Source organism: Nerophis ophidion, linkage group LG28 (assembly GCF_033978795.1).
Source record: "Nerophis ophidion isolate RoL-2023_Sa linkage group LG28, RoL_Noph_v1.0, whole genome shotgun sequence".
In the NCBI taxonomy this organism is placed as follows: Eukaryota; Metazoa; Chordata; class Actinopteri; order Syngnathiformes; family Syngnathidae; genus Nerophis; species Nerophis ophidion.
In genome coordinates, this window is record NC_084638.1 from 30,551,177 (window position 1) to 30,576,929 (window position 25,753).

Consider the following 25,753-nt stretch of genomic DNA (forward strand, 5'->3'; position numbering starts at 1 on the left):
GACTGTTTTCCGTACCTTGGAAACATCATGCCTCGTCGGTGTGTTGTCGGGAGGGTGTAACAACACGATCAGGGGCGGATTCAAGTTGTCTTACATGGAGTGTGCATCGATTAGCACGGCATGCTAATCGATGCTAACATGGCAGAAATGGCAAGAATGTGTGGATATCCTGCGACACTCAGAGCAGAGGCATTTCCAACGATAAAGTCAACGAAATCACAAAGGTGAGTTTTGTTGATGTTATTGACTTATTTGCTAATCAAACATATTTGGTCACAGCATGACTGCCAGCTAATCGATGCTAACATGCTATTTGGCCTAGGTGTATGTATATTTGTAGCTATATTTGCATCCAGCCTTTCCCTCCACCCACATTTAATGCCAAACAAACACTTACCAATCGACAGATTTAATTTGCTCCAGTGGTCAAAAGATGCAATCGTTGGTTAGAAGGCGATCGCCGAATAGCTTCAATAGCTTCAGTTTCTTCTTCAATTTCGTTTTCGTAATCTGTTGAATCGCTTAAGCCGCTGAAATCCGAGTCTGAATCCGAGCTAATGTCGCTATGTCCGCCATGTTTGTTTGTATTGGCATCACTATGTGACGTCACAGGAAAATGGACGGGTGGATTTACAGATAGCGAAAGTCAGGCACTTTAAAGCCTTTTTTCGGGATATTCCATGATGGGTACAATTTTGAAAAATCTTCGAAAAATAAAATAAGCCACTGAGAACTGATTTTTATTGATTTTACCCCTTCTGAAATTGTGATAATGTTCCCCTTTAAGTTAGGGTTGCGTGTATTTTAAATGTACGTTCAGGGGTAAGAAGGGGTTAAAAACAAAACAAATTCATGAGGGAAGAGCAGAGACAGAGAGAGAGAGTTATAATAAACGCGCATGCGTCGCCAGACTCTGCTTTTTACCCATAGATTTATCAGATTTTATTTTTAATTTTTTACAGCAGGGGTGTCAAAAGTGTGCCCCCGGAGGCCATTTGCACCCCACAGCTAATGTTTTAAAGGCCCACTGTCAGGCTTGTCCCTGACAGTTTGACTGTTTTAGTTTTTTCCTCTGCATTTGTCTTTGTTTCCTGTGTGTGTGTGTGTGTGTGTGTGTGTGTGTGTGTGTGTGTGTGTGTGTGTGTGTGTGTGTGTGTGTGTGTGTGTGTGTGTGTGTGTGTGTGTGTGTGTGTGTGTGTAGTGTTTCCTGTCAGCGCTCTTATTTTGTTGGTTTCCTGTCTTTCTCCTTGAGTGCTGTGTCCCCTCACCTGCGGCTGATTGGCACCTGGCCACACCTGGTTTCAATCAGCCCGCTCCTATTTAGACCTGTTTTCGCCTGCAGTCCGTGCTGGATTATTGTCATGTATTGTCGCTCCTGTCGTGTCGTTGCAGCGTAGCGGTAAGCTATATTTGGTAGCTTTGTGTAGCTTATTGTCTTTTGTTCCCTGCTTCCAGTTTTGTTTGTTCATAGCCTAGTTATCCGCCTCCTGCGCGCTTTTTGTTTGTACCCTTTGTTTGGTTTTGTTTTAGTGTGTAAATTAAAACCATGTTTTCTTACTCAATGCCTGCCTCCTTCTCTGCATCTTGGGGTCCGTCACAAACAAACTCTGACACCCACGGCCCATTCTAAAAATACTATTAAAATAAACAAAAACATAAAAGTGAAATAAAAAAGCTTAAAGGCTAAATGTAATTTAGAAAAAGTTGCAATGTTGACTAATAAAACAAAGCTGTTTTGTTTTTCTTTCAAACTGTCATTGCTCAAAACATAACATTAAATCCAAATCAATGTTATTATGAATTATTGACCTATCAAAGGTTCCGATTACTTCACATCAAATATTCCTCTAAGAAAAATATTTTTGGTGGAAGATTTTGCTAATTTGGTACATAAATAACCCAAAAATGTATATTTTGTCGTTTTCTTACTGTAACGAAAATGAACTGAGCCGTGACCTCTGAACCGAGGTACGTACCAAACCGACATTTTTGTGTACCGTTACACCCTTAAATACCATCATAACTTAATCTTACTTTCATTACTTTTGTTACTTTAATTACATCTATAACATCTAAACTTAATCTTACTTTCATTACTTTTGTTACTTTAATTACATCTATAACATCTAATATTTTCATTTTTTTGTTACTTTCATTACTATATTTCGGTCTTTGCTTTCATAACCTTTTTTTTTACTTCTATTACTGTCATTATTTATATTACTTTCACTACTTCTAATACTTTAATTACTCTTAATTATTTCATTATTTCTATTGCTTCCATTACATTTATTACTGTCATTTCTAATAGTTTAAACTCAAGTGGGCCGGACTGGTAAAAACACGGCACGATAACTTAAAAATAAAGACGACTTCACATTGTTTTCTTTGTTTGAAAATAGAACAAGCACCTTCTGAAAATGTGCAAATCATAATATTGTTGTTGTTTTTTTACACTGACATGTTGTGGGAAATAGTATTCTATCATTCGTTATTTGTACTTTCTGAATAAATGATGTGATAATCATTCATCAGTCAACTCATTGGTGTTAGTTTTCAATCTTTCAAGATGAAAAAAAAAATGATATAAAAATCCATTTACAGGACGTTATTTATGTTCCGGAGCCGAATGCGGCTCTTTGGCAGTTCTGATGCGGCTCAGCTGCATAATCGCCGACCCCCCAGACTGTTACGGGGGGATTCCGGATTTCGGTGCCTCTCCCGGACATCATCTGGGGTCAACGTTTTCAGATTTTTCTCTCAGACTACCACATTGAGGGCATGCCGTAATGGTTTTACTATTAACGTCCTCTACAACATGTCATCGCGCCTGCCTTTCACGCAATACTATCCCCGTGCAAACCGAAAGCATGCTTGCCAGTCCAGCGACATGTTGTATGTGGCTTCCGCAGAGCCACGTACACGACTGCAAGGCATACTGGGTGATACAGTTTACACTGACGGTTGTGATACAAACAACTTTAACACTCTTACTAATATGCACCACACTGTCAACCCACACCAAACAAGAATGACAAACACATTTCGAGAGAACGTTCTCACAGTAACACAACAAAAACGCAACACAACAGATACCCGGAATCCTTTGCATCCATGACTATTCCTGTCTATATTATACACCTTGCTAGCACCAACCTCCCCCCCCAGCAGATTTGGTCACATTTTCAGTAAACCCATAAGAAATTCATGAAAGAACCAAACTTCATGAATGTTTTTGTGACCAACAAGTATGTGCTCCAATCACTATATCACAACAAAATAATTAGTTTATTGTTGGAAACTCAAGACAGCCATGACATTGTGTACTTTACAAGTGTATGTAAACTTTACACATACTACTTTATATTGTTTTGATTCAATTTCACATAAAAAAACCTCTTTTCTAAGGTGTCGCAACTTTTTTTTATTTTATAGTAGTAGCGACTTCCTCCCGGTCAACTTCCTTTGTTTTTACTTTATCGAAATGCACGTGCAAGGGACGTCGAGGCCGCATTTGAGCCACATACGCGTTTACACTTGAGTCTGATAAAAAATCACATTTTACTTGCAGTGTCAACATGAGGTGGGCGGGGTTGGGGGTGCGGGGGTGTAAAATATAGTCAGGATGAGTCATGGATGCAAAGGATTCTGGGGTATTTGTTGTGTTGCGTTTATGTTGTGTTACTGTGACGATGTTCTCCCGAAATGTGTTTGTCATTCTTGTTTGGTGTGGGTTCACAGTGTGGTGCATATAAGTAAGAGTGTTAAAGTTGTTTATATCACAACCGTAAACTGTATCACTCAGTATGCCTTGCAGTCGTGTACGTGGATCTGCGGAAGCCACATACAACGTTTTGCTGGACTGCCAAGCAGTTTGTAGGTGTTGTAGAAGGCGTCTAAGACATTGGCTTCATAGCACACCCTTATTATTGTTGTCTGGGTGACCACCAGCAGATATTCGTGAGAATGGTCGCGGCTCCCATAGTCTTCTTTATTTTGTGTAACGGGTCAAAATGGCTCTTTGAGTGGTAAAGGTTGCCGACCCCTGATCTACAAAGATACAATGAATTGCTATTGCAACATCTAGTGGACACATTTAGAACAGCTGTTTCTTCCATCCAAAAATTTCAGCTCATTTTTATACTTAGCAAACTCATACCGCGGGCCGGTGAAAACCTGTTCGCGGGCCTGATCCGGCCCTAGGGCCGTACGTTTGGCACCAGTGCTTTAGACTAGGTTTTTCCAATTGACTGTTGACACTGCAAGTAAAATGTGATTTTTATCAGACTCAAGTGTAAACGCGTATGTGGCTCAAATGCGGCCTCGACGTCCCTTGCACGTGCATTTCGATAAAGTAAAAACAAAGGAAGTTGACCGGGAGGAAGTCGCTACTACTATAAAATGAAAATAAAATGTTGCAACACCTTAGAAACGAGGGTTTTTTTTATGTGAAATTGAATTAAAACAATATAAAGTAGTATGTGTAAAGTTTACATACACTTGTAAAGTACATAATGTCATGGCTGTCTTGAGTTTTTAATAATAAACTTCTTTGTTTTTTGTGATATAGTGATTGGAGCATATACTTGTTTGTCACAAAAAACATTAATGAAGTTTGGTTCTTTTATGAATTTATTATGGGTCTACTGAAAATGTGACCAAATCTGCTGGGTCAAAAATGTTAATATTGGCAAGTTTCACTGCAATAAGGTGCTTTTTGTAGCCATCTACAAGCTTCTGGTTGAATTTTTGACCACTCTTGACAAAATTGGTGCGGTTCAGCTAAATTTGTTGTTTTTTCTGACATGGACTTGTTTCTTCGGCATTGTCCACACGTTTAAGTCAGGACTTGGGGAAGGCCATTCTAAAACCTTCATTCTAACCTGATTTAAGCAATTCTTTTACCACTTTTGACATGTGTTTGGGGTCATTGTCCTGTTGGAAAACCCAACTGCGCCCAGGACCCAACCTTAGGTTGTCCTGAAGAATTTGGAGGTAACCCTCCTATTTACTCTCTGTAAAGCACCAGTTCCACTGGCAGCAAAACAGGCCCAGAGCACAATACTACCACCACCATGCTTGACGGTAGGTGTGGTGTTCCTGGGATTAAAAGCCTCACCTTTTCTCCTCCAAACATATTGCTGGGTGCAGCTCCATTTTTGTTTCATCTGACATCACATGGACAAAGATAAGACCTAGAGGAAAGTTCTGTGGTTCTCAGCGTGGAGATTTATTTTTCAACTCACTTGTAAGGAAATGCGCCCCAGCATCAATTCCGGTCCTTTAACAATCGCTATCATATATAATATATTATATATTATTTATTATTATTATTATTGTCTATTGTGAGCGAACTGTGGTGCTGAATTTCCCCCAGGGATCAATAAAGTACTTTCTATTCTATTTCCTCGGAATCAAAATATATATATATTCGTATATAACAAATAATATTTTATTTGCGCACTTTTCACATGTGATGCACTGACAATTCGGTCTTAAAATAAACTTTGCTCACAGAAACCAGATGTTGTGATGCCTGCGTCTTTCCCCACGAAAAGGTCACACACACTGCGTTTAGACCGAAGTCACATTTGAAAAGATCAGATTCAGGACTACCTCCTGATGTGGCCTGAATCTGATGCCAAAAGATTAGATTTGAGGCACTTTGGAGCATTTAGACTGGAAAATAAAGTTCAATCTGTGTCACTTTAAGGCAAAAAAAAAGTCAGATTTGGTGTGCAGTGTAAACAGGGCCTTATTGCTTCTATTATTTGCATTACTTCTATTACTGTAATAACTCTATTGCTTTGCGTGGCTTGCAGCATCCCGTATTGGATGAGCCGATAGCGGAGGCGGTGTGCATCGTGGCGGACACGGACAAATGGACGGTGCAGGTGGCCAGCAGTCAGAGGCGAGCGACTGACGCCAGCAAGTTGGGGAAGGAGGTCCTGGTGTCCAACTTGGTGTCCAACCTGCTGCAGTCCACTCACCTGCTCTACAAACTCAACATGTCACCCAACTTTGTACGTTACACCTTTTACGTGATACGCATTTACATTTCCACATTACACATTTGCATTTTATATATTTGCGCATCACACATTTGCATTTTACACATTTAAACGTTACACGTTATACATTTACATGGTATACATTTATACGTTACACATTTGCATTTTATATATTTGCGCATCACACATTTGCATTTTACACTTTTAAATGCTACACTTTATACATTCACATGTTATACATTTATACGTTAGACATTTGCATTTTATATATTTACACATTAAACGTTTGCATTTTACACATGTAAATGTTACACGTAATACATTTACATGTTATATATTTACACATCACACATTTGCATTTTACACTTTTAATTGTTACACGTTATACATTTGAATGTAACACATTTACATTTCACACGTTACACATGAACATGTTACACATTTGCATTTTGCATGTTACACATTTACATTTCACAAGTTACACATTAACATGTTACAAATTTGCATTTTATATATTCACACACTAAACATGTGTATCTTACTCATTTAAATGTTACAATTATATATGTTACACATTTACATTTAAACGTTACACATTTACATTTCACACGTTACACATTTGCGTTTTATTTATTTACACGCTTAACATGTACATCTTACACATTTAAATGTTACAATTATACATTTGCATGTCATACATCTATACGTTAAACATTTGCATTTTATATATTTACACGTCACACATTTGCATTTCACACATTTAAATGTTACACATGATTAATTTACATGTTATACATTTACACGTTACACATTTGCATTTTATATTTTTACACATCACACGTGCATTTTGCACATTTAAATTTAACACGTTTACATTTTACATGTTACACATTTACATTTTGCATGTTACACATTTATATTTTACATGTTACACATTTACATTTCACCCGTTACACATTAACGTTACAATTTTGCATTTTATATATTTACACATTAAACGTGCATTTATACATTACACATTTGCATTTTATATTTTTACACATCACATATTTGCATTTTGCACATTTAAATGTTATACATTTAAATTCAACATGTTACAGATTTACATTTCACATGCTACATATTGGCATTTTATATATTTACACATTAAACATGTGCATTTTACTAATTTAAATGTTACACATTATATATTTACATGTTTTATATATTTACGTTATACATTTGCATTTTATATATTTGCACGTCACACATTTGCATTTTACACATTTAAACGTTGCATGTTATACATTTATACGGTACACATTTGCATGTTATATTTTTACACATCACACATTTACATTTTACACTTTTAATTGTTACACGTTATACATTTGAATGTTACACATTTATTTTTTACATGTTACACGTTTACATTTCACACGTTATACATTTAAACGATACACATTTACATTTTACATGTTACACATTTAAATGTTAAACATTGCACAAACACATTACACATTTGCATTTTATATATTTACACATTAAACGTGCATTTTACACATTTAAATGTTACATGTTAAACAATTACATGTTACACATTTGCATTTTATATATTTACATGTCACACTTTGTATTTTACACTTTTAAACGTTACACGTTATTAATGTACATATTTTACATTTATACATTACACATTTGCATTTTATATTTTTACACATCACACAATTGCATTTTGCACATTTAAATATTACACCTTATACATTTAAATGTTACACATTTACAATTCACACGTTACACATTAACACATTATACATTTAAACGTTACACATGTACATTTTACATGTTACACATTTACATTTCACACGTTACATATTTTCATTTTTTATATTTACACATTAACATGTGCTTTTTACACATTTAAATGTTACACGTTATATATTTGCATTTTACACATTTAAACATTGCACAATATTAATTTACATGTTATTCATTTACACGTTACATATTTGCATTTTATATTTTTACACATCACACATTTGCATTTTGCTTTGCACATTTAAATGTTGCACATTTACATTTTACATGTAACACATTTGCATTTCACACGTTACACATTAACACGTTATACATTTAAACGTTACACATGTACATTTTACATATTACACATTTACAATTCACACGTTACATATTTGCATTTTTTATATTTACACATTAAACATGTGCTTTTTACAAATTTAAATGTTACACGTTATATATTTAGATGTTACACATTTACACGTTACAGTGTTTCCCACAAGCCAGGCATCTATTTGTGGTGGTGTGGTCGGCCGCCGGGGGGGGGGGGGGGGGGGGTCAGCGGCGGCGATGGCCAAAAAGAACGCAGAGTTGGAAAATAATTACAACACTTTATGTACATATTTATATACATATTTAAATAATATTTACATATTTATATAATATGTAACTACAAGCTCCATTCACAGACAGTCCCATTGCTTTTATGAGCGTCGAGCGAGTCAAAAGCCCCCCCCAAAAATACTACTAATAATATTTTGTATTGTTTATTTTTTTTATTTCTTTTACTTGTGGCGGCCGTAATTCTTTTGTGGCGGGCCGCCACAAGTAAATGAATATGTGGGAAACCCTGCGTTACACATTTACATTTCACACGATACACATTTACACGTACATTTACATTTCTTACATTTAAATGTTACACATTTACATTTTACATGTTACACATTTACATTTAACACCTTACGCATTTGCATTTTATACATTTAATGTTACACATTTACCCGTTCAAAATATTTATTTTTTACATTTACACATTACACATTTACATTTCACATGTTACGTATTTACACATGGATTTGCATTTTATACATTTACACGTTTCACATGTTACACATTCATACGTTGTACATTTTAAACATGCACACGTTACACGGTTGCACATTTACATTTTACAAGGTACACATTTGTATTTTACACATTCACGTTTCACACGTTACACTTTACACATATACATTTTAAATATGCACACGTTACACGGTTGCACATTTACATTTTATACATTTACACGATACAAATTGTAATATTATCCAATCACACGTTACACATTTGCACTTTATAAATTCACACTTTACACAGTTACACATTTACATTTTATACATGCACACGTTTACACACTTACCTTTTATACATTTACAAATTTCACACGTAACACATTTACATTTGATAAATGCACACATTGCACATTTATATTTATTTACATTCACACATTACACATTTACATTTTATACATTCACATGTTACGCAATTACAAGTTGCACATTTACGTTTTATACATGCACACATTACACGGTTACACATTTACATTTTATACATTACACATTTACGCGTTACAAATTGAAATTGTATCCATTTATATGTTACACTTTTAACCTTTATACATTTACACGTTAAACATTTACATTTTATACATTCACACGTTACACATTTACATTTTATACATTCACACGGTTACAAGTTACACATTTACATTTTATACATTCACGTGTTACACATTTACATTTTATACATTCACACGGTTACAAGTTACACATTTACATTTTATACATTCGCATGTAACACATTTGCACGCTATATATGTAGAAAATAAACATTTACACGTTACACATTTACATTTTATAAGTTTACCATATTTTTCAGACTGATCTGTATGTGGGATCTGCATAAGTCCTGAAAATGTTATACTCTTTTATTGAGCAAAATTAATTCGCAAAAAAAAGTGTGCTTTTAAAATTCTGTGTATAAAAATTCAATGTTAAAAAATTCTGTATCAAAAAAAAGTAGTGTTTAAAATTTTAATGGATAAAACAAATTCAGTGGATAAATATTCAGTTTATAAAAATGTGTTGCTTCAAAATCCATCCATCCATCCATCCATTTTCTACCGCTTAATCCCTTTTGGGGTCGCGGGGGGGCGCTGGCGCCTATCTCAGCTACAATCGGGCGGAAGGCGGGGTACACCCTGGACAAGTCGCCACCTCATCGCAGGGCCAACACAGATAGACAGACAACATTCACACATTAGGGCCAATTTAGTGTTGCCAATCAACCTATCCCCAGGTGCATGTCTTTGGAAGTGGGAGGAAGCCGGAGTACCCGGAGGGAACCCACGCACTCACGGGGAGAACATGCAAACTCCCCACAGAAAGATCCCGAGCCTGGATTTGAACCCAGGACTGCAGGAACTTCGTATTGTGAGGCAGACGCACTAACCCCTCTTCCACCGTGTTGCTTCAAAATGCAAGAGCTAATTCCAGTAAATGAAGACTGAAGCAATTGATCCTGTCTCAGAACCAGCTAGTGGGGGTTTTAAGTTTGAAGTTAAGTCACATGACCCGGGTCTTAGAAAGAAGCAGGTTCTGCAAGACTTACACACCTCAGGCCATGTCTTTCACTCTATGTGCTTGGCTACCTTTTTTCAACACATTAAACAGTGGAGGTTGCTGTGCATGGTGGGAAAAATCCCAAGATTCTGCAAAAAAGGATAAAAGATGAGCGCACGATGTTAGAAAAATTCACACTATGACGGACACTAAGACATTTGTTCTCAAAAACAAAATTAAATTGTAGTTCTTTACGGACTAAAACACTCAGAATGTACGTGAAAATACAGAACGGTGGATTTACAGTATTAACTATGAACAATAAAACAGTGAATATTGAAAGTATATAAACGTTTAACATTTACATGTTACACGTTTACATTTTACACTTTACACATCTAATTTTAAACATTCACAAAACACGTCTACAAGTTACACATTTTCACTTTACACATTCACACATTACACATTTACATTTTAAACATCCACATGTAACACATTTACATGTTACTTATTTACACATTCACACCTTGCACATTTACATGTTACAAATTTACACAATTACATGTTACATATTTACATTTTACACATTCACACATTATATATTTACATGTTACATGTTTACATGTTACAAATTTACACAATTACATGTTACATATTTACATTTAACACATTCACACATTATACATTTACATGTTACAAGTTACATATTTACATTTTCCATATTCACACATTATATATTTACATGTTACATGTTTACATGTTACAAATTTACAAATTTACATGTTACATATTTACATTTTACACATTCACGCATACATTTACATGTTACAAGTTACACATTTACATTTTCCGCATTCACACGTTAAACATTTACATTTTGAACATGTACACACGTAACACATTTACATGTTACATATTTACATTTTACTCATTCACACATACATTTACATGTTACAAGTTACACATTTACATTTTCCGCATTCACACGTTACACATTTACATTTTGAACATTTACACACGTAACACATTTACAAGTTACACAGTTACATGCTACATTTTACACACAACTTTTACATGTTACATATTTACATTTTAGACATTCACACGTTATACATTTACATGTTATACATTTGCATGTTAGATTTTACACATTCACATGTTACAGATTTACATTTTAGACATTCATACGTTACATATTTACATGTTACACATTTTTATTTTACACTTTACACATTTACATTTTCAAAATTCACATAACAAATTTACAAATTACACATTTATATTTTCCACATTCGCACATTATACATTTACATTTTGAACATTCACACGTAACACATTCACACATTTACATTTTAAACATCCACATACAACACATGTACATGTTACTTATTTACACATTCACACCTTACACATTTACATGTTACAAATTTACACATTTACATGTTACATATTTACATTTTACACATTCACACATTATACATGTACATGTTACAAGTTACACTTACATTTTCCACATTCACACATTATAAATTTACATGTTACATGTTACAAATTTACATGTTACATATTTACATTTTACACATTCACACATTATACATTTACATGTTACAAGTTACACATTTACATTTTCCACATTCACGCGTTACACATTTACATTTTGAACATTTACACACGTAACACATTTACAAGTTACACAGTTACATGCTACATTTTACACACAACTTTTACATGTTACATATTTATATTTTAGATACTCACACGTTATACATTTACATGTTATACATTTGCATGTTACATTTTACACATTCACATGTTACATATTTACATTTTAGACATTCATACGTTACACATGTACATGTTACACATTTTTATTTTACTCTTTACACATTTTCATTTTCAAAATTCACAACAAATTTACAAATTACACATTTATATTTTCCACATTCGCACATTATACATTTACATTTTGAACATTCACACGTAACACATTCACACGTAACACATTCACACATTACACATTTACATTTTAAACATCCACATATAACACATTTACATGTTACTTATTTACACATTCACACCTTACACATTTACATGTTAAAAATTTACACATTTACATGTTACAAATTTACACATTTACATGTTACATATTTACATTTTAGACATTCACACATTACACATGTACATGTTACAAGTTACACATTTACATTTTCCACATTCACACATTATACATTTACATGTTACAAGTTACACATTTACATGTTACACATTTACATGTTACATATTTACATTTTACACATTATACATTTACATGTTACAAGTTACACATTTACATTTTCCACATTCACGCGTTACATATTCACATTTTGAACATTTACACACGTAACACATTTACAAGTTACACAGTTACATGCTACATTTTACACACAACTTTTACATGTTACATATTTACATTTTAGATATTCACACGTTATACATTTACATGTTATACATTTGCATGTTACATTTTGCACATTCACATGTTACATATTTACATTTTAGACATTCATACGTTACACATTTACATGTTACACATTTTTATTTTACTCTTTACACATTTTCATTTTCAAAATTCACAACAAATTTACAAATTACACATTTATATTTTCCACATTCGCACATTATACATTTACATTTTGAACATTCACACGTAACACATTCACACATTACACATTTACATTTTAAACATCCACATATAACACATTTACATGTTACTTATTTACACATTCACACCTTACACATTTACATGTTAAAAATTTACACATTTACATGTTACAAATTTACACATTTACATGTTACATATTTACATTTTAGACATTCACACATTACACATGTACATGTTACAAGTTACACATTTACATTTTCCACATTCACACATTATACATTTACATGTTACAAGTTACACATTTACATGTTACACATTTACATGTTACATATTTACATTTTACACATTATACATTTACATGTTACAAGTTACACATTTACATTTTCCACATTCACGCGTTACATATTCACATTTTGAACATTTACACACGTAACACATTTACAAGTTACACAGTTACATGCTACATTTTACACACAACTTTTACATGTTACATATTTACATTTTAGATATTCACACGTTATACATTTACATGTTATACATTTGCATGTTACATTTTGCACATTCACATGTTACATATTTACATTTTAGACATTCATACGTTACACATTTACATGTTACACATTTTTATTTTACACTTTACACATTTACATTTTCAAAATTCACATAACAAATTTACAAATTACACATTTATATTTTCCACATTCGCACATTATACATTTACATTTTGAACATTCACACGTAACACATTCACACATTACACATTTACATTTTAAACATCCACATATAACACATTTACATGTTACTTATTTACACATTCACACCTTACACATTTACATGTTAAAAATTTACACATTTACATGTTACAAATTTACACATTTACATGTTACATATTTACATTTTACACATTCACACATTACACATGTACATGTTACAAGTTACACATTTACATTTTCCACATTCACACATTATACATTTACATGTTACAAGTTACACATTTACATGTTACACATTTACATGTTACATATTTACATGTTACATATTTACATTTTACACATTATACATTTACATGTTACAAGTTACACATTTACATTTTCCACATTCACGCGTTACATATTTACATTTTGAACATTTACACACGTAACACATTTACAAGTTACACAGTTACATGCTACATTTTACACACAACTTTTACATGTTACATATTTACATTTTAGATATTCACACGTTATACATTTACATGTTATACATTTGCATGTTACATTTTGCACATTCACATGTTACATATTTACATTTTAGACATTCATACGTTACACATGTACATGTTACACATTTTTATTTTACACTTTACACATTTACATTTTCAAAATTCACATAACAAATTTACAAATTACACATTTATATTTTCCACATTCGCACATTATACATTTACATTTTGAACATTCACACGTAACACATTCACACATTACACATTTACATTTTAAACATCCACATATAACACATTTACATGTTACTTATTTACACATTCACACCTTACACATTTACATGTTACAAATTTACATTTTACACATTCACACCTTACAAATGTACATGTTACACATTTACATGATACATATTTACATTTTGCACATTCACATGTTATGCATTTACATGTTACACATTTACATTTGACACATTCACACCTTACACTGTTACGTGTTACATTTTATACATTTACATGTTACCCATTTATATTTTACACATTACACTTTTGTATTTTACACATGTACACCTTACATAGTCACATATTTACATATTCACACCTTACACATTTACATAAATAATAAATAAATGGGTTGTACTTGTATAGCGCTTTTCTACCTTCAAGGTACTCAAAGCGCTTTGACACTACTTCCACATTTACCCATTCACACACACATTCACACACTGATGGAGGGAGCTGCCATGCAAGGCGCCAACCAGCACCCATCAGGAGCAAGGGTGAAGTGTCTTGCTCAGGACACAACGGACGTGACGAGGTTGGTTCCAGGTGGGATTTGAACCAGTGACCCTCGGGTTGCGCACGGCCACTCTCCCACTGCGCCACGCCGTCCCATACGTCACATTTTACACATTTACATGTTACATATTTACTTTTTACATTTTACACATTTACATGTTACATATTTACATTTTACACATTACATGTTACTCAGTGGCCTAGTGGTTAGAGTGTCCTCCTTGAGATCGGTAGGTTGGGAGTTCAAATCCCGGCCGAGTCATACCAAAGACTACAAAAATGGTACCCATTACCTCCCTGCTTGACACTCAGCATCAAGGGTTGGAATTGGGGGTTAAATCACCATAAATGATTCCCGGGCGCGGCACCGCTGCTGCTCACTGCTCCCCTCACTTCTCAGGAGGTGATCAAGCGGATGGGTCAAATGCAGAGGACACATTTCACCACACCTAGTGTGTGTGTGACAATCATTGGTACTTTAACTTTAAGTTACATATTTACATTTTACACATTCACACCTTACACAGTTACATGTTACATTTTCCACATTTACATGTTACATGTTTACATGTTACATATTTACATGTTACATATTTACACACTACATTTACATGTTACATATTTACACACTATACATTTACACTACATGTTACGCATTTACATTTTACACATTACACATATACATGTTACATATTTACATTTTACACATTCACACCTTACACAGTTACATGTTGCATTTTACACATTTACATGTTACATTTTACACATTTACACACTATACATTTACAGTTCATCTCACAAGTTACGCATTTACATTTTACACATTACACATACACATGTTACATATTTACATTTTACACATTCACACCTTACACAGTTACATTTTACACATTTACATGTTACATATTTACATTTTACACATTTACACACTATACATTTACAGTTCATCTCACAAGTTACGCATTTACATTTTACACATGACACATTTACATTTTACACATTCACACTTTACACATCAACATGTTACCATTTACACATTTACATGTTACTTATTTAAATTTACACATTCACACGTTATACCTGTTACAAGTTACACATTAAAATGTTACACATTTACATTTTACCTATTACACATTTACATTTTACACATTCACACCTTTCACATTAACATTTTACATTTACATGTTACATATTTACATTTTAGACATTCACATGCTACACACATGTACATGTTACAAGTTACACAGTTTTACATTTTACACATTAGACACATTCTTTACACGTTAATTTGCATTTTAAACATGTACTTGTTACACATTACACATCAAAATCCAGTGTTGGAGTGCTTCAGACTTTTGATGTCTGACTTCCATTTTGTCTTTAGTGCATCATGCATCTTGAGGACCGCCTGCAGGAAATCTACTTCAAGAGCAGGATGCTGGCCGAGTACCTAAAGGGCCAGAAGAGAGTCCACGTCAAAGAACTGGGCATGATTTTAGGGTGAGCACATGAAACAAACAATGGTTGTGTTATTGTTATATAGCTATATAGTGTATAGCAGGGTTCTACGATAGTACCGCGATACTAATGAATCATATTCGGTACTATACCACCTCTGAAAAGGACCCTCCCTTGCCCTTCCTTTTTTTAACCAGCATGAGGGCACGTTGTCGCATCATGGCTTTGCTGGTTTACGAGCAGAGGAGCATGTTCGGCAGCGCGGACACACTGAGTGCTTACAAGCAGATACAGTGTGTAGAAAGAAAAGGGAGAACGGACACATTTTGGCTTAAAAACTAATGATAAAGGTGAAGATATAACACTGAAACGCCCATCCGCAGTCTGCAGTGTTGTAGCTACTTCTAAACCACTAATCCTCGCCTCCATGGTGACAAATAAAGTAAGTTTCTTACATGTAACATTATCACTGGAGGATGAGGAATAGCTAAACATGCTTCACTACTGACGATGATAGATATCATATTCATAGTCATCATTGTCACCGACGTCCCACTGGGTCATTATTGTCACCGATGTCCCACTGGGTGTGAGTTTTCCTTGCCCTTATGTGGGCCTACCGAGGATGTCGTGGTGGTTTGTGCAGCCCTTTGAGACACTAGTGATTTAGGGCTATATAAGTAAACGATTGATTGATTGATATCTTTTTAAATCCTAGTCATGTTTTAAAACAGCTAAATGTTGGCCATGCATAGACCTTGAAGGTTGGAATGTAACGAGGAGCCATAGCACTCTTCTTATTCCAAATGTCCCAGGCTTAAGAGGAGGAGGGGGCGAGTGAGAGGGGGTAAAAGGCGAAACTTCGGTAGTATTAGCAGATCAACTAGGGCAATGCGATTTGAATGTGTCGTGCATAGATTTGGTCTCCCAAAGCTTTGGTATTAATATATCAAGATAAGCTACTCTGTCTCGGATTCAGTTAAAACCAGCTTATGTGTCATCAAACGAACCTGGGGGTGACCAGGAGAAGATCTGGTCTGACCGGAACACAACACTATACACCGCAGGAGGATACGGGCCTGAATGTAAACAAACGCCATGGGTGGATCTACATCCGACATCGACTGTAATGATACCAAATAAAGGAGCGTATCTTGTCGATACTACTATGATTACATCAATATTTTTTTTAGCGTCACAAAATCTTTTTTCTTTTTTATTAACTCAGGAAATATGTCCCTGGACACATGAGGACTTTGAATATGACCAATGTATGATCCTGTAATGACTTGGTATCGGATCGATACCCAAATTTGTGGTATCATCTAAAACTAATGTAAAGTATCAAACCAAAGAAGATTAAGTGATTATTACATTTTAACATAAGTGTAGATAGAACATGTTAAAAGAGAACGTAAGCAGATATTAACAGTAAATGAACAAGTAGATTAATAATCATTTTTTACAGCTTGTCCTTTATAATGTTGACAAAATAATAGAATGGGAAATGACACAATATGTTACTACATAGTCAGCAGCGAAATTAGGAGCCTTTGTTTGTTTACTTACTAATAAAATACAAAATGCTAAGTGTCAGAATAATTTTATCTAAGTTATCACAAAACTTTGTGTTACCATGAATTCCCGGCGGGAGGACAAAAGCTGACTTTGATCTTACCAATCAGAAGGCTTGTACAACTCCACTGTGTAGGATGGGAAGCGACGTGAAGGCGTCTGTTTCTTTTTTCTATTGTAATCCACAGGAATTTTTTTTGTCTTCATCCGACCTCCCTCCAGGCACCTTTTCTTTGAACTGTTTTGTGACAAAGGCAGCAGCTGTTGACGACCCCCTTTCCTTTAGAAACAGCTGTTGCCATGTAATCAGGGAAAGTCCAAATCAATCTTTCCTCAGTGCGTTTCTCCTAGATTGAGTTAAATTGAATTCTGTCTCCGTTTAACTCCTTGCTTCTTGTCTTGTTTGATAGATGTCATCAGTGTTTAAACCTGACCTCTAGTATGTTCGCTATTTTATTTAAAGACATACTTGCAATAAGAAACATATGTTTAATGTACCCTAAGATTTTTTTTTGTTAAAATAAAGCCAATCATTTTTTTTTTGTGGTCCCCTTTTTTTTACAAGAGTATCAAAATACGTTTCGGTACCGGTACCAAAATATTGGTATCGGGACAACCCTAGTGTATTGTCAATGTTGTTGTAGAATTTGCCCTCTAGTGCAATGGTCCCCAACCACCGGGCCGCGGCTCAATTGGTACTGGGCCGCAGAATATATATTTTTATTTTTTTATTTTTATTTTTTTATTTTTTTTTTTTTAATTATCTTTTTATTTTATTTTATTAAATCAACATAAAAAACACAATATACACTTAATTGTGCACCAACCCAAAATAAAATAAATAAATCAAAAATAATTAAAAATCCCCCGCGACCCCAAAAGGGAATAAGCGGTAGGAAATGGATGGATGGATAATAAAAAATCGCCCACCCGCCCCCCCATGCCCCACCGCCGGGTTGCGGGACAAATTATCAAGTCTTGACCGCTCCGCAGGTACACAAAAGTTGGGGACCACTGCTCTAGCGGGTTCTTCAGACCACCACACACTGCCAGGAGAGCCCAGAATTCTGGGTATAACACTGTTGTTTTGGGGTTTTTTTGCACAAAGATTGCTCGGCTTTTGCTTTCCAGCAAAATGTCGTTCTTTTCAGAGTCCGTCGATCTCTCTCTCTCTGACTCCAACTCCGTGTCTCATCTCGGCTGCTGCTAATAAAGGCGACAGGTGATTAGATAGCAGGGCCCACCTGGGCCATCCACTCAAATGTCGCTGTCTTTGAGGCTAGACCTGGCACACCCCGTTCCGCGGCAGGCCCGCAGGCCACGCCCCCCCTCCACAATTGTATTGTTACAAGTGTATTGTTAATATTGTGTTCTCTTTCTGTCTTGTCAGTATTGAGTCCAGCGACCTCCCCCTGCTGGCGGCCGTGGCCAGTACGCACTCTCCCTATGTGGCCCAGATCTTACTGTGAAAAGCAGTCGAAAAGGTTTTTTTAAGGACCTCTGGCAGGCCTCCCTGCTGTTGCTGCTGCTGCTGCTGCTGCTGCTACTACGCGGTGCAGTGCCGACTTTGCACCACTGGAGGGTGCTAGTGAGCACAGTTTGAATGTGTTGGACACCAAGCCAAAGACTCCACGGACTTTACATGCCAAGAGAAGACACTTTTCACACATTTTCTGTATCATAATGATTTTTTTTTTTTGTCTTTTCTACAATCTCAAAGTTAGTCCGAGTGTTTAAAGGAGGATTACTTAGTTGTTTACAAGATACATGTCACCATTTTTCCTACTCCAACTTTCATTCTGGCCAAATTATGATTGATTTTTCCTGAAATTTGTAGTAAAACTACCTCACTAATTTTAATGGGGTGTTTTTATTTTTGAAACAAAAAGGGATTTTTTTTTTTTTTTTTTACCTTTTTAAATCACAAGAATGTAAGTAATTTCACTCGATGCTGTTTTTTTGTTTGTTTGTTTGTTTTCTTTAAAATTACCATCAGATTTTACACATATGTTTGTGCCTCGGAAGAGTCCTAAAAATGCTGAATATTTGGAAAACTTCTCGCCAGCGAGGAGCGGTGGGTAGGAATTCTTTTTGCACCTTTTTTATGTTTTTTTTTCAAGCTGCAGCCGTGCCAAATCGACGAATGATTTCCAGTTCCTCAAGCCCGATTGGATGTTGGACAAATATATTGTAAAAAGCCGAGAATGTCTCAGTCACGCCCAGATTTCATGTTTTTTGATGCATCAGCAATATTTCATCATAAACATCAGTTATTAATTCCGCTTACAGGTGCAAACAACGTTTCCGTTTTTTTCCCAGCCGCCGAGTCTTCATTGAAAACAACATCAAGGCAGCTGCTCACTCAAATTGTACTATTAATATTCACTGCTTTTTTTGTGTGTTTATACATCTGTTTTGTTCCGTTTTGAAGCCTCCATTTCGGTTTGTGTATTCGGCTCATTTTTGCCGACTGTACGATTTCTTTTCCATGTATTTATACGTAAGGATTTTCAAGAATATGTCTCCTGGAAATGATTTTTTTCCCAATTTTCTGGGATTTTTGTGCAATAAAGATGCAGACATTTGAACGAAAGATGCCTCATCAATCAGTAGCACCTTTTATTTGCAATTGGGGGGGGAAAAAAAGACCAATGATTCCTGGGGTGAAGATTCAATTCAGAATGGGAACGGCATAGCTCGGTTAGTAGAGTGGCCGTGCCAGCAACTTGAGGGTTGCAGGTTCGATTCCCGCTTCCGCCGTTCTAGTCACTGTCGTTGTGTCCTTGGGCAAGACACTTTACCCACCTGCTCCCAGTGCCACCCACACTGGTTTAAATGTAACTTAGATATTGGGTTTCACTATGTAAAGCGCTTTGAGACACTTGAGAAAATCGCTATATAAATATAATTCACTTCACTTCAATCTATTCCGGATTCAACACGATTTTGGTCATATATTATTTGCTATATAAATGATAATACAACCAACAGATTACAAAAGCTCCACTTTATGACTTAAAAGCGCACTGTTGGCTTAAAATAATCTTTTTGAAATTTGATTTACAAAAATCATAGAATTCTAATCCAATAAAATATAACAACTCTCGCCCAATTTAGGATGGACGTTTCCAAAACAACTGAGAAGACATACAAATACTACACGTATTAAATATAACAAGAAAATGAAAAACAAAAATGTAAAAAGCAGTATCAACTGTATCATTAATAAAATCTATTATAGTTTTTTAATGGTTTAATCCAAAACTTGATTATTAAAAAAGCCTATATATATATACATATATATATATATGAGATAGGCACCAGCGTCCCCCGCCACCCCAAAGGGAAAAAGCGGTAGATGATGGATGGATATATAGAGTATATGTAGGTGTGGGAAAAATCACAAGACTTTTTCTTCTCTACAAAACTGTTTCATGAGGGGTTCCCTCAATCATCAGGAGATTTTAATGGAAGCATTCACATACAATGGTTTATATAGGGCACAGAGTGGGTGGGTACAGGCAGGCGTAGGGTGTGGTGATTGGCTCATGTGTTACCTAGGAGGTGTTTCCGTCTGTGGCGGCATGTTGAAATGATTTCACTGCGCTTGTTGAGGGATGATAGATCTGGATGATATATAATAAACAGTTTCTCTTTTAATCATAGGTTGCATCTTTTATTACCACTGTTGTAAGGTGTGCTGGATGCAAGAATTTGCCATGTTATTGAATATTCAACATTATTGTCTTTGAGGTTCCAAATGTGTTTGCTGAGTTCTGTAGAATTCTGCAAAGTCTGGTTTCTAAAGGAGGCGTTGTGATTATTCCATCTTGTTTTGAACGCTCCTTCGGTTAATCCAACGTATGTGTCGGATGTGTTAATGTCCTTGCGTGTTACCGTTGCTTGGTAAACGACTGATGTCTGTAAGCACCTTCCGTTGAGAGGGCAATCTGGTTTCTTGCGGCAGTTACATTCCTTATTGGTTTCAGAGTCGTTTAGGAATGTAACTCTGAACCAATAAGGAATGTAACTGTCGCAAGAAACCTGATTGCCCTCTCAACGGAGGGTGCTTACAGACATCAGTCGTTTACCAAGCAAAGGTAACACGCAAGGATATTAATGATGAGGTTCAAATATATGCATATACACATATATGCATATATATATATATATATATATATATATATAATATATATATATATATATATATATATATATATGCATATATATATATGCATATATGTGTATATGCATATATTTGAACCTCATCACGTCCGTTGTGTCCATGAGCAAGACACTTCACCCTTGCTCCTGATGGGTTCTGGTTAGCGCCTTGCATGGCAGCTCCCTCCATCAGTGTGTGAATGGGTAAATGTGAAAGTAATGTCAAAGCACTTTGAGTACCTTGAAGGTAGAAAAGCGCTATACAAGTACAGCCCATTTATCATTTATTTATTTGCTATATATATATACATACACACACACACTTTTTATTTTATTTTTGTGTATATATGTATTTGTGTGTATCTATATCTATCTATCTATATATATGTGTGTATTTGCATATATTTGCATATATACATATATGTATTCATGCATATATTTGCTATATATATACACACACTTTTATTTTTATTTTTGTATATATATATATGTATTTGTGTGTATCTATATCTATCTATCTATCTATCTATCTATCTATCTATCTATCTATCTATCTATCTATCTATCTATCCATCCATCTATCTATATGTGTGTGTGTATATATATACATATATATGTGTGTATATATACACACATTTTTGTATATACATATGTATATATATACATATGTATAAATATATATGTATATACACATATATACTGTATTTATATATATATATATGTATATATGTGTATATATATATATATATACATACATATATATGTATAAATGCATATATATATATATATATATATATATATATATATATATATATATATATATATATATCAAACTTTCTTGTTCTTGTCAAAAGTCTAGCAGCCGCATTTTGTACCAACTGGGTACATGTCTAGCATTAAAAGATTACAGTTGGTACAAAATGCGGCTGCTAGACTTTTGACAAGAACAAGAAAGTTTGATCACATTACGCCTGTACTGTCAATCAATCAATCAATCAATGTTTATTTATATAGCCCCAAATCACAAATGTCTCAAAGGACTGCACAAATCATTACGACTACAACATCCTCGGAAGAACCCACAAAAGGGCAAGGAAAACTCACACCCAGTGGGCAGGGAGAATTCACATTCAGTGGGACGCCAGTGACAATGCTGACTATGAGAAACCTTGGAGAGGACCTCAGATGTGGGCAACCCCCCCCCTCTAGGGGACCGAAAGCAATGGATGTCGAGCGGGTCTAACATGATACTGTGAAAGTTCAATCCATAGTGGCTCCAAGACAGCAGTGAGAGTCCCGTCCACAGGAAACCATCTCAAGCGGATCAGCAGCGTAGAGATGTCCCCAACCGATACAGGCGAGCGGTCCATCCTGGGTCCCGACGAGCGGTCCATCCTGGGTCTCGACTCTTTTATATACATATATACATACATATATACCTATACTGTATATACCTTTATATACATATATACATACATATATACCTGTACTGTATATACCTTTATATACATATATACATACATATATACCTGTACTGTATATACCTTTATATACATATATACATACATATATACCTGTACTGGCTCACCTGCACTGGCTTCCTGTGCACTTAAGATGTGACTTTAAGGTTTTACTACTTACGTATAAAATACTACACGGTCTAGCTCCATCCTATCTTGCCGATTGTATTGTACCGTATGTCCCGGCAAGAAATCTGCGTTCAAGGGACTCCGGCTTATTAGTGATTCCTAAAGCCCAAACAAAGTCTGCGGGCTATAGAGCGTTTTCCGTTCGGGCTCCAGTACTCTGGAATGCCCTCCCGGTAACAGTTCGAGATGCTACCTCAGTAGAAGCATTTAAGTCTCTCCTTAAAACTCATCTGTATACTCTAGCCTTCAAATAGACCTCCTTTTTAGACCAGTTGATCTGCCGCTTCTTTTCTTTCTCCTATGTCCCCCCCTCCCTTGTGGAGGGGGTCCGGTCCGATGACCATGGATGAAGTACTGGCTGTCCAGAGTCGAGACCCAGGATGGACCGCTCGCCTGTATCGGTTGGGGACGTCTCTACGCTGCTGATCCGCTTGAGATGGTTTCCTGTGGACGGGACTCTCGCTGCTGTCTTGGATCCGCTTGAACTGAACTCTCACTGCTGTCTTGGAGCCACTATGGATTGAACTTTCACAGTATCATGTTAGACCCGCTCGACATCCATTGCTTTCGGTCCCCTAGAGAGCGGGGGTTGCCCACATCTGAGGTCCTCTCCAAGGTTTCTCATAGTCAGCATTGTCACTGGCGTCCCACTGGATGTGAATTCTCCCTGCCCACTGGGTGTGAGTTTTCCTTGCCCTTTTGTGGGTTCTTCCGAGGATGTTGTAGTCGTAATGATTTGTGCAGTCCTTTGAGACATTTGTGATTTGGGTCTATATAAATAAACATTGATTGATTGATTGATATATATACATACATACATACATATATTTGTAATCGATTCTGGAAAATTGTGAATCGATTGAGAATCGGAATTAATAGGAATCGTGATTAAATTTATTTTTATTTAGCACCTCCTTTTTTTTTTTTTACAATTATTTAAAAAATAGTACAACTCAATCATTAGGCATTTGTTAATACAGATGGTGTTATCGTACAATTTATTTCTAAACAACAAACGTTTAACCGCGTCATGACTTTAGAATAGAGCAACTGTGTGTGCTCATCATTGTTAATTGAATTCATGTGCAAATATATTCAAAATATAACTTATATCAGTACATTTGAAATAGTGAAAAAAGTATTTCAAAAAAATTAAAAACATTTATCAATTTTTTTACATATACAGTCCAGAAATACAATTAAATACATGCAACATGTTCTTGTTTACCTCCTAAACAAGTAACCCACAAAAAATATATGAAAAATAAATAAATAAAAATGTGAAAATAGTATTTTGATTAAATGTAGAAACAACTATTATTATTATTAATAATTATATTATTGGTGAATATCTGTGATTGTTAGCTGAATGCACCCGGATGTCACTTATAACGCCGCCCCCCGGCGGCACAGGACGTAGAGGAAAACGACCGCCTCGGGCCCTCAGTTATGCAATCCACGGCAAGGAGTGCCCTGCTTTGCAAGTTTAAGTGTTTCAAATATGCGTTCTTAAACATAATATTCTTGACAATTTCATCTTTTTTTTAAGCCAACGAACGTTTAAAAAATCTAGCCTGTGTCAAAAAGTGATTAAAAAGGTGATGCGCTACTGAAAGTGTCAGAAGCCAGGGTGGCATTCAGGGACGCTGTAAAATGTAGGTACTTTTTAATACTTACAGTTTAGCGCGTGTATAAGTGTCAGTACAAATTGATGTAGTTTGTTTATATGTTATATTTTATGGTTAAGAATCCAGCACAAATGTGAAATTAAGCTGGAGCGGTTTTAGCGTAAAGCCAAACACTGCTAAGAAGCATTATGTCCTAGGTTTCCTGAAGGCAGCGTTAGTGTACTGGCAAACAGATGTCGTCAACTCTTT

General features: G+C 35.2%; 1 protein-coding gene across 3 annotated transcripts in view; it reads left to right on the top strand.

Moving 5' to 3' along the window:
• fnip1 (folliculin interacting protein 1) overlaps positions 1-20,656 on the top strand; it is a 145,590-nt gene extending 124,934 nt beyond the window's left edge. For all 3 annotated transcript variants that reach the window (XM_061891512.1, XM_061891514.1, XM_061891513.1), the window contains 3 exons: positions 5,823-6,023; positions 16,415-16,530; positions 19,454-20,656. In XM_061891512.1, the coding sequence (XP_061747496.1) occupies positions 5,823-6,023; positions 16,415-16,530; positions 19,454-19,532 (396 nt within the window). In that variant the 3' untranslated portion in view covers positions 19,533-20,656. The remainder of the gene's footprint in view (positions 1-5,822; positions 6,024-16,414; positions 16,531-19,453) is intronic.
• The last annotated feature ends 5,097 nt before the right edge of the window (positions 20,657-25,753 follow it).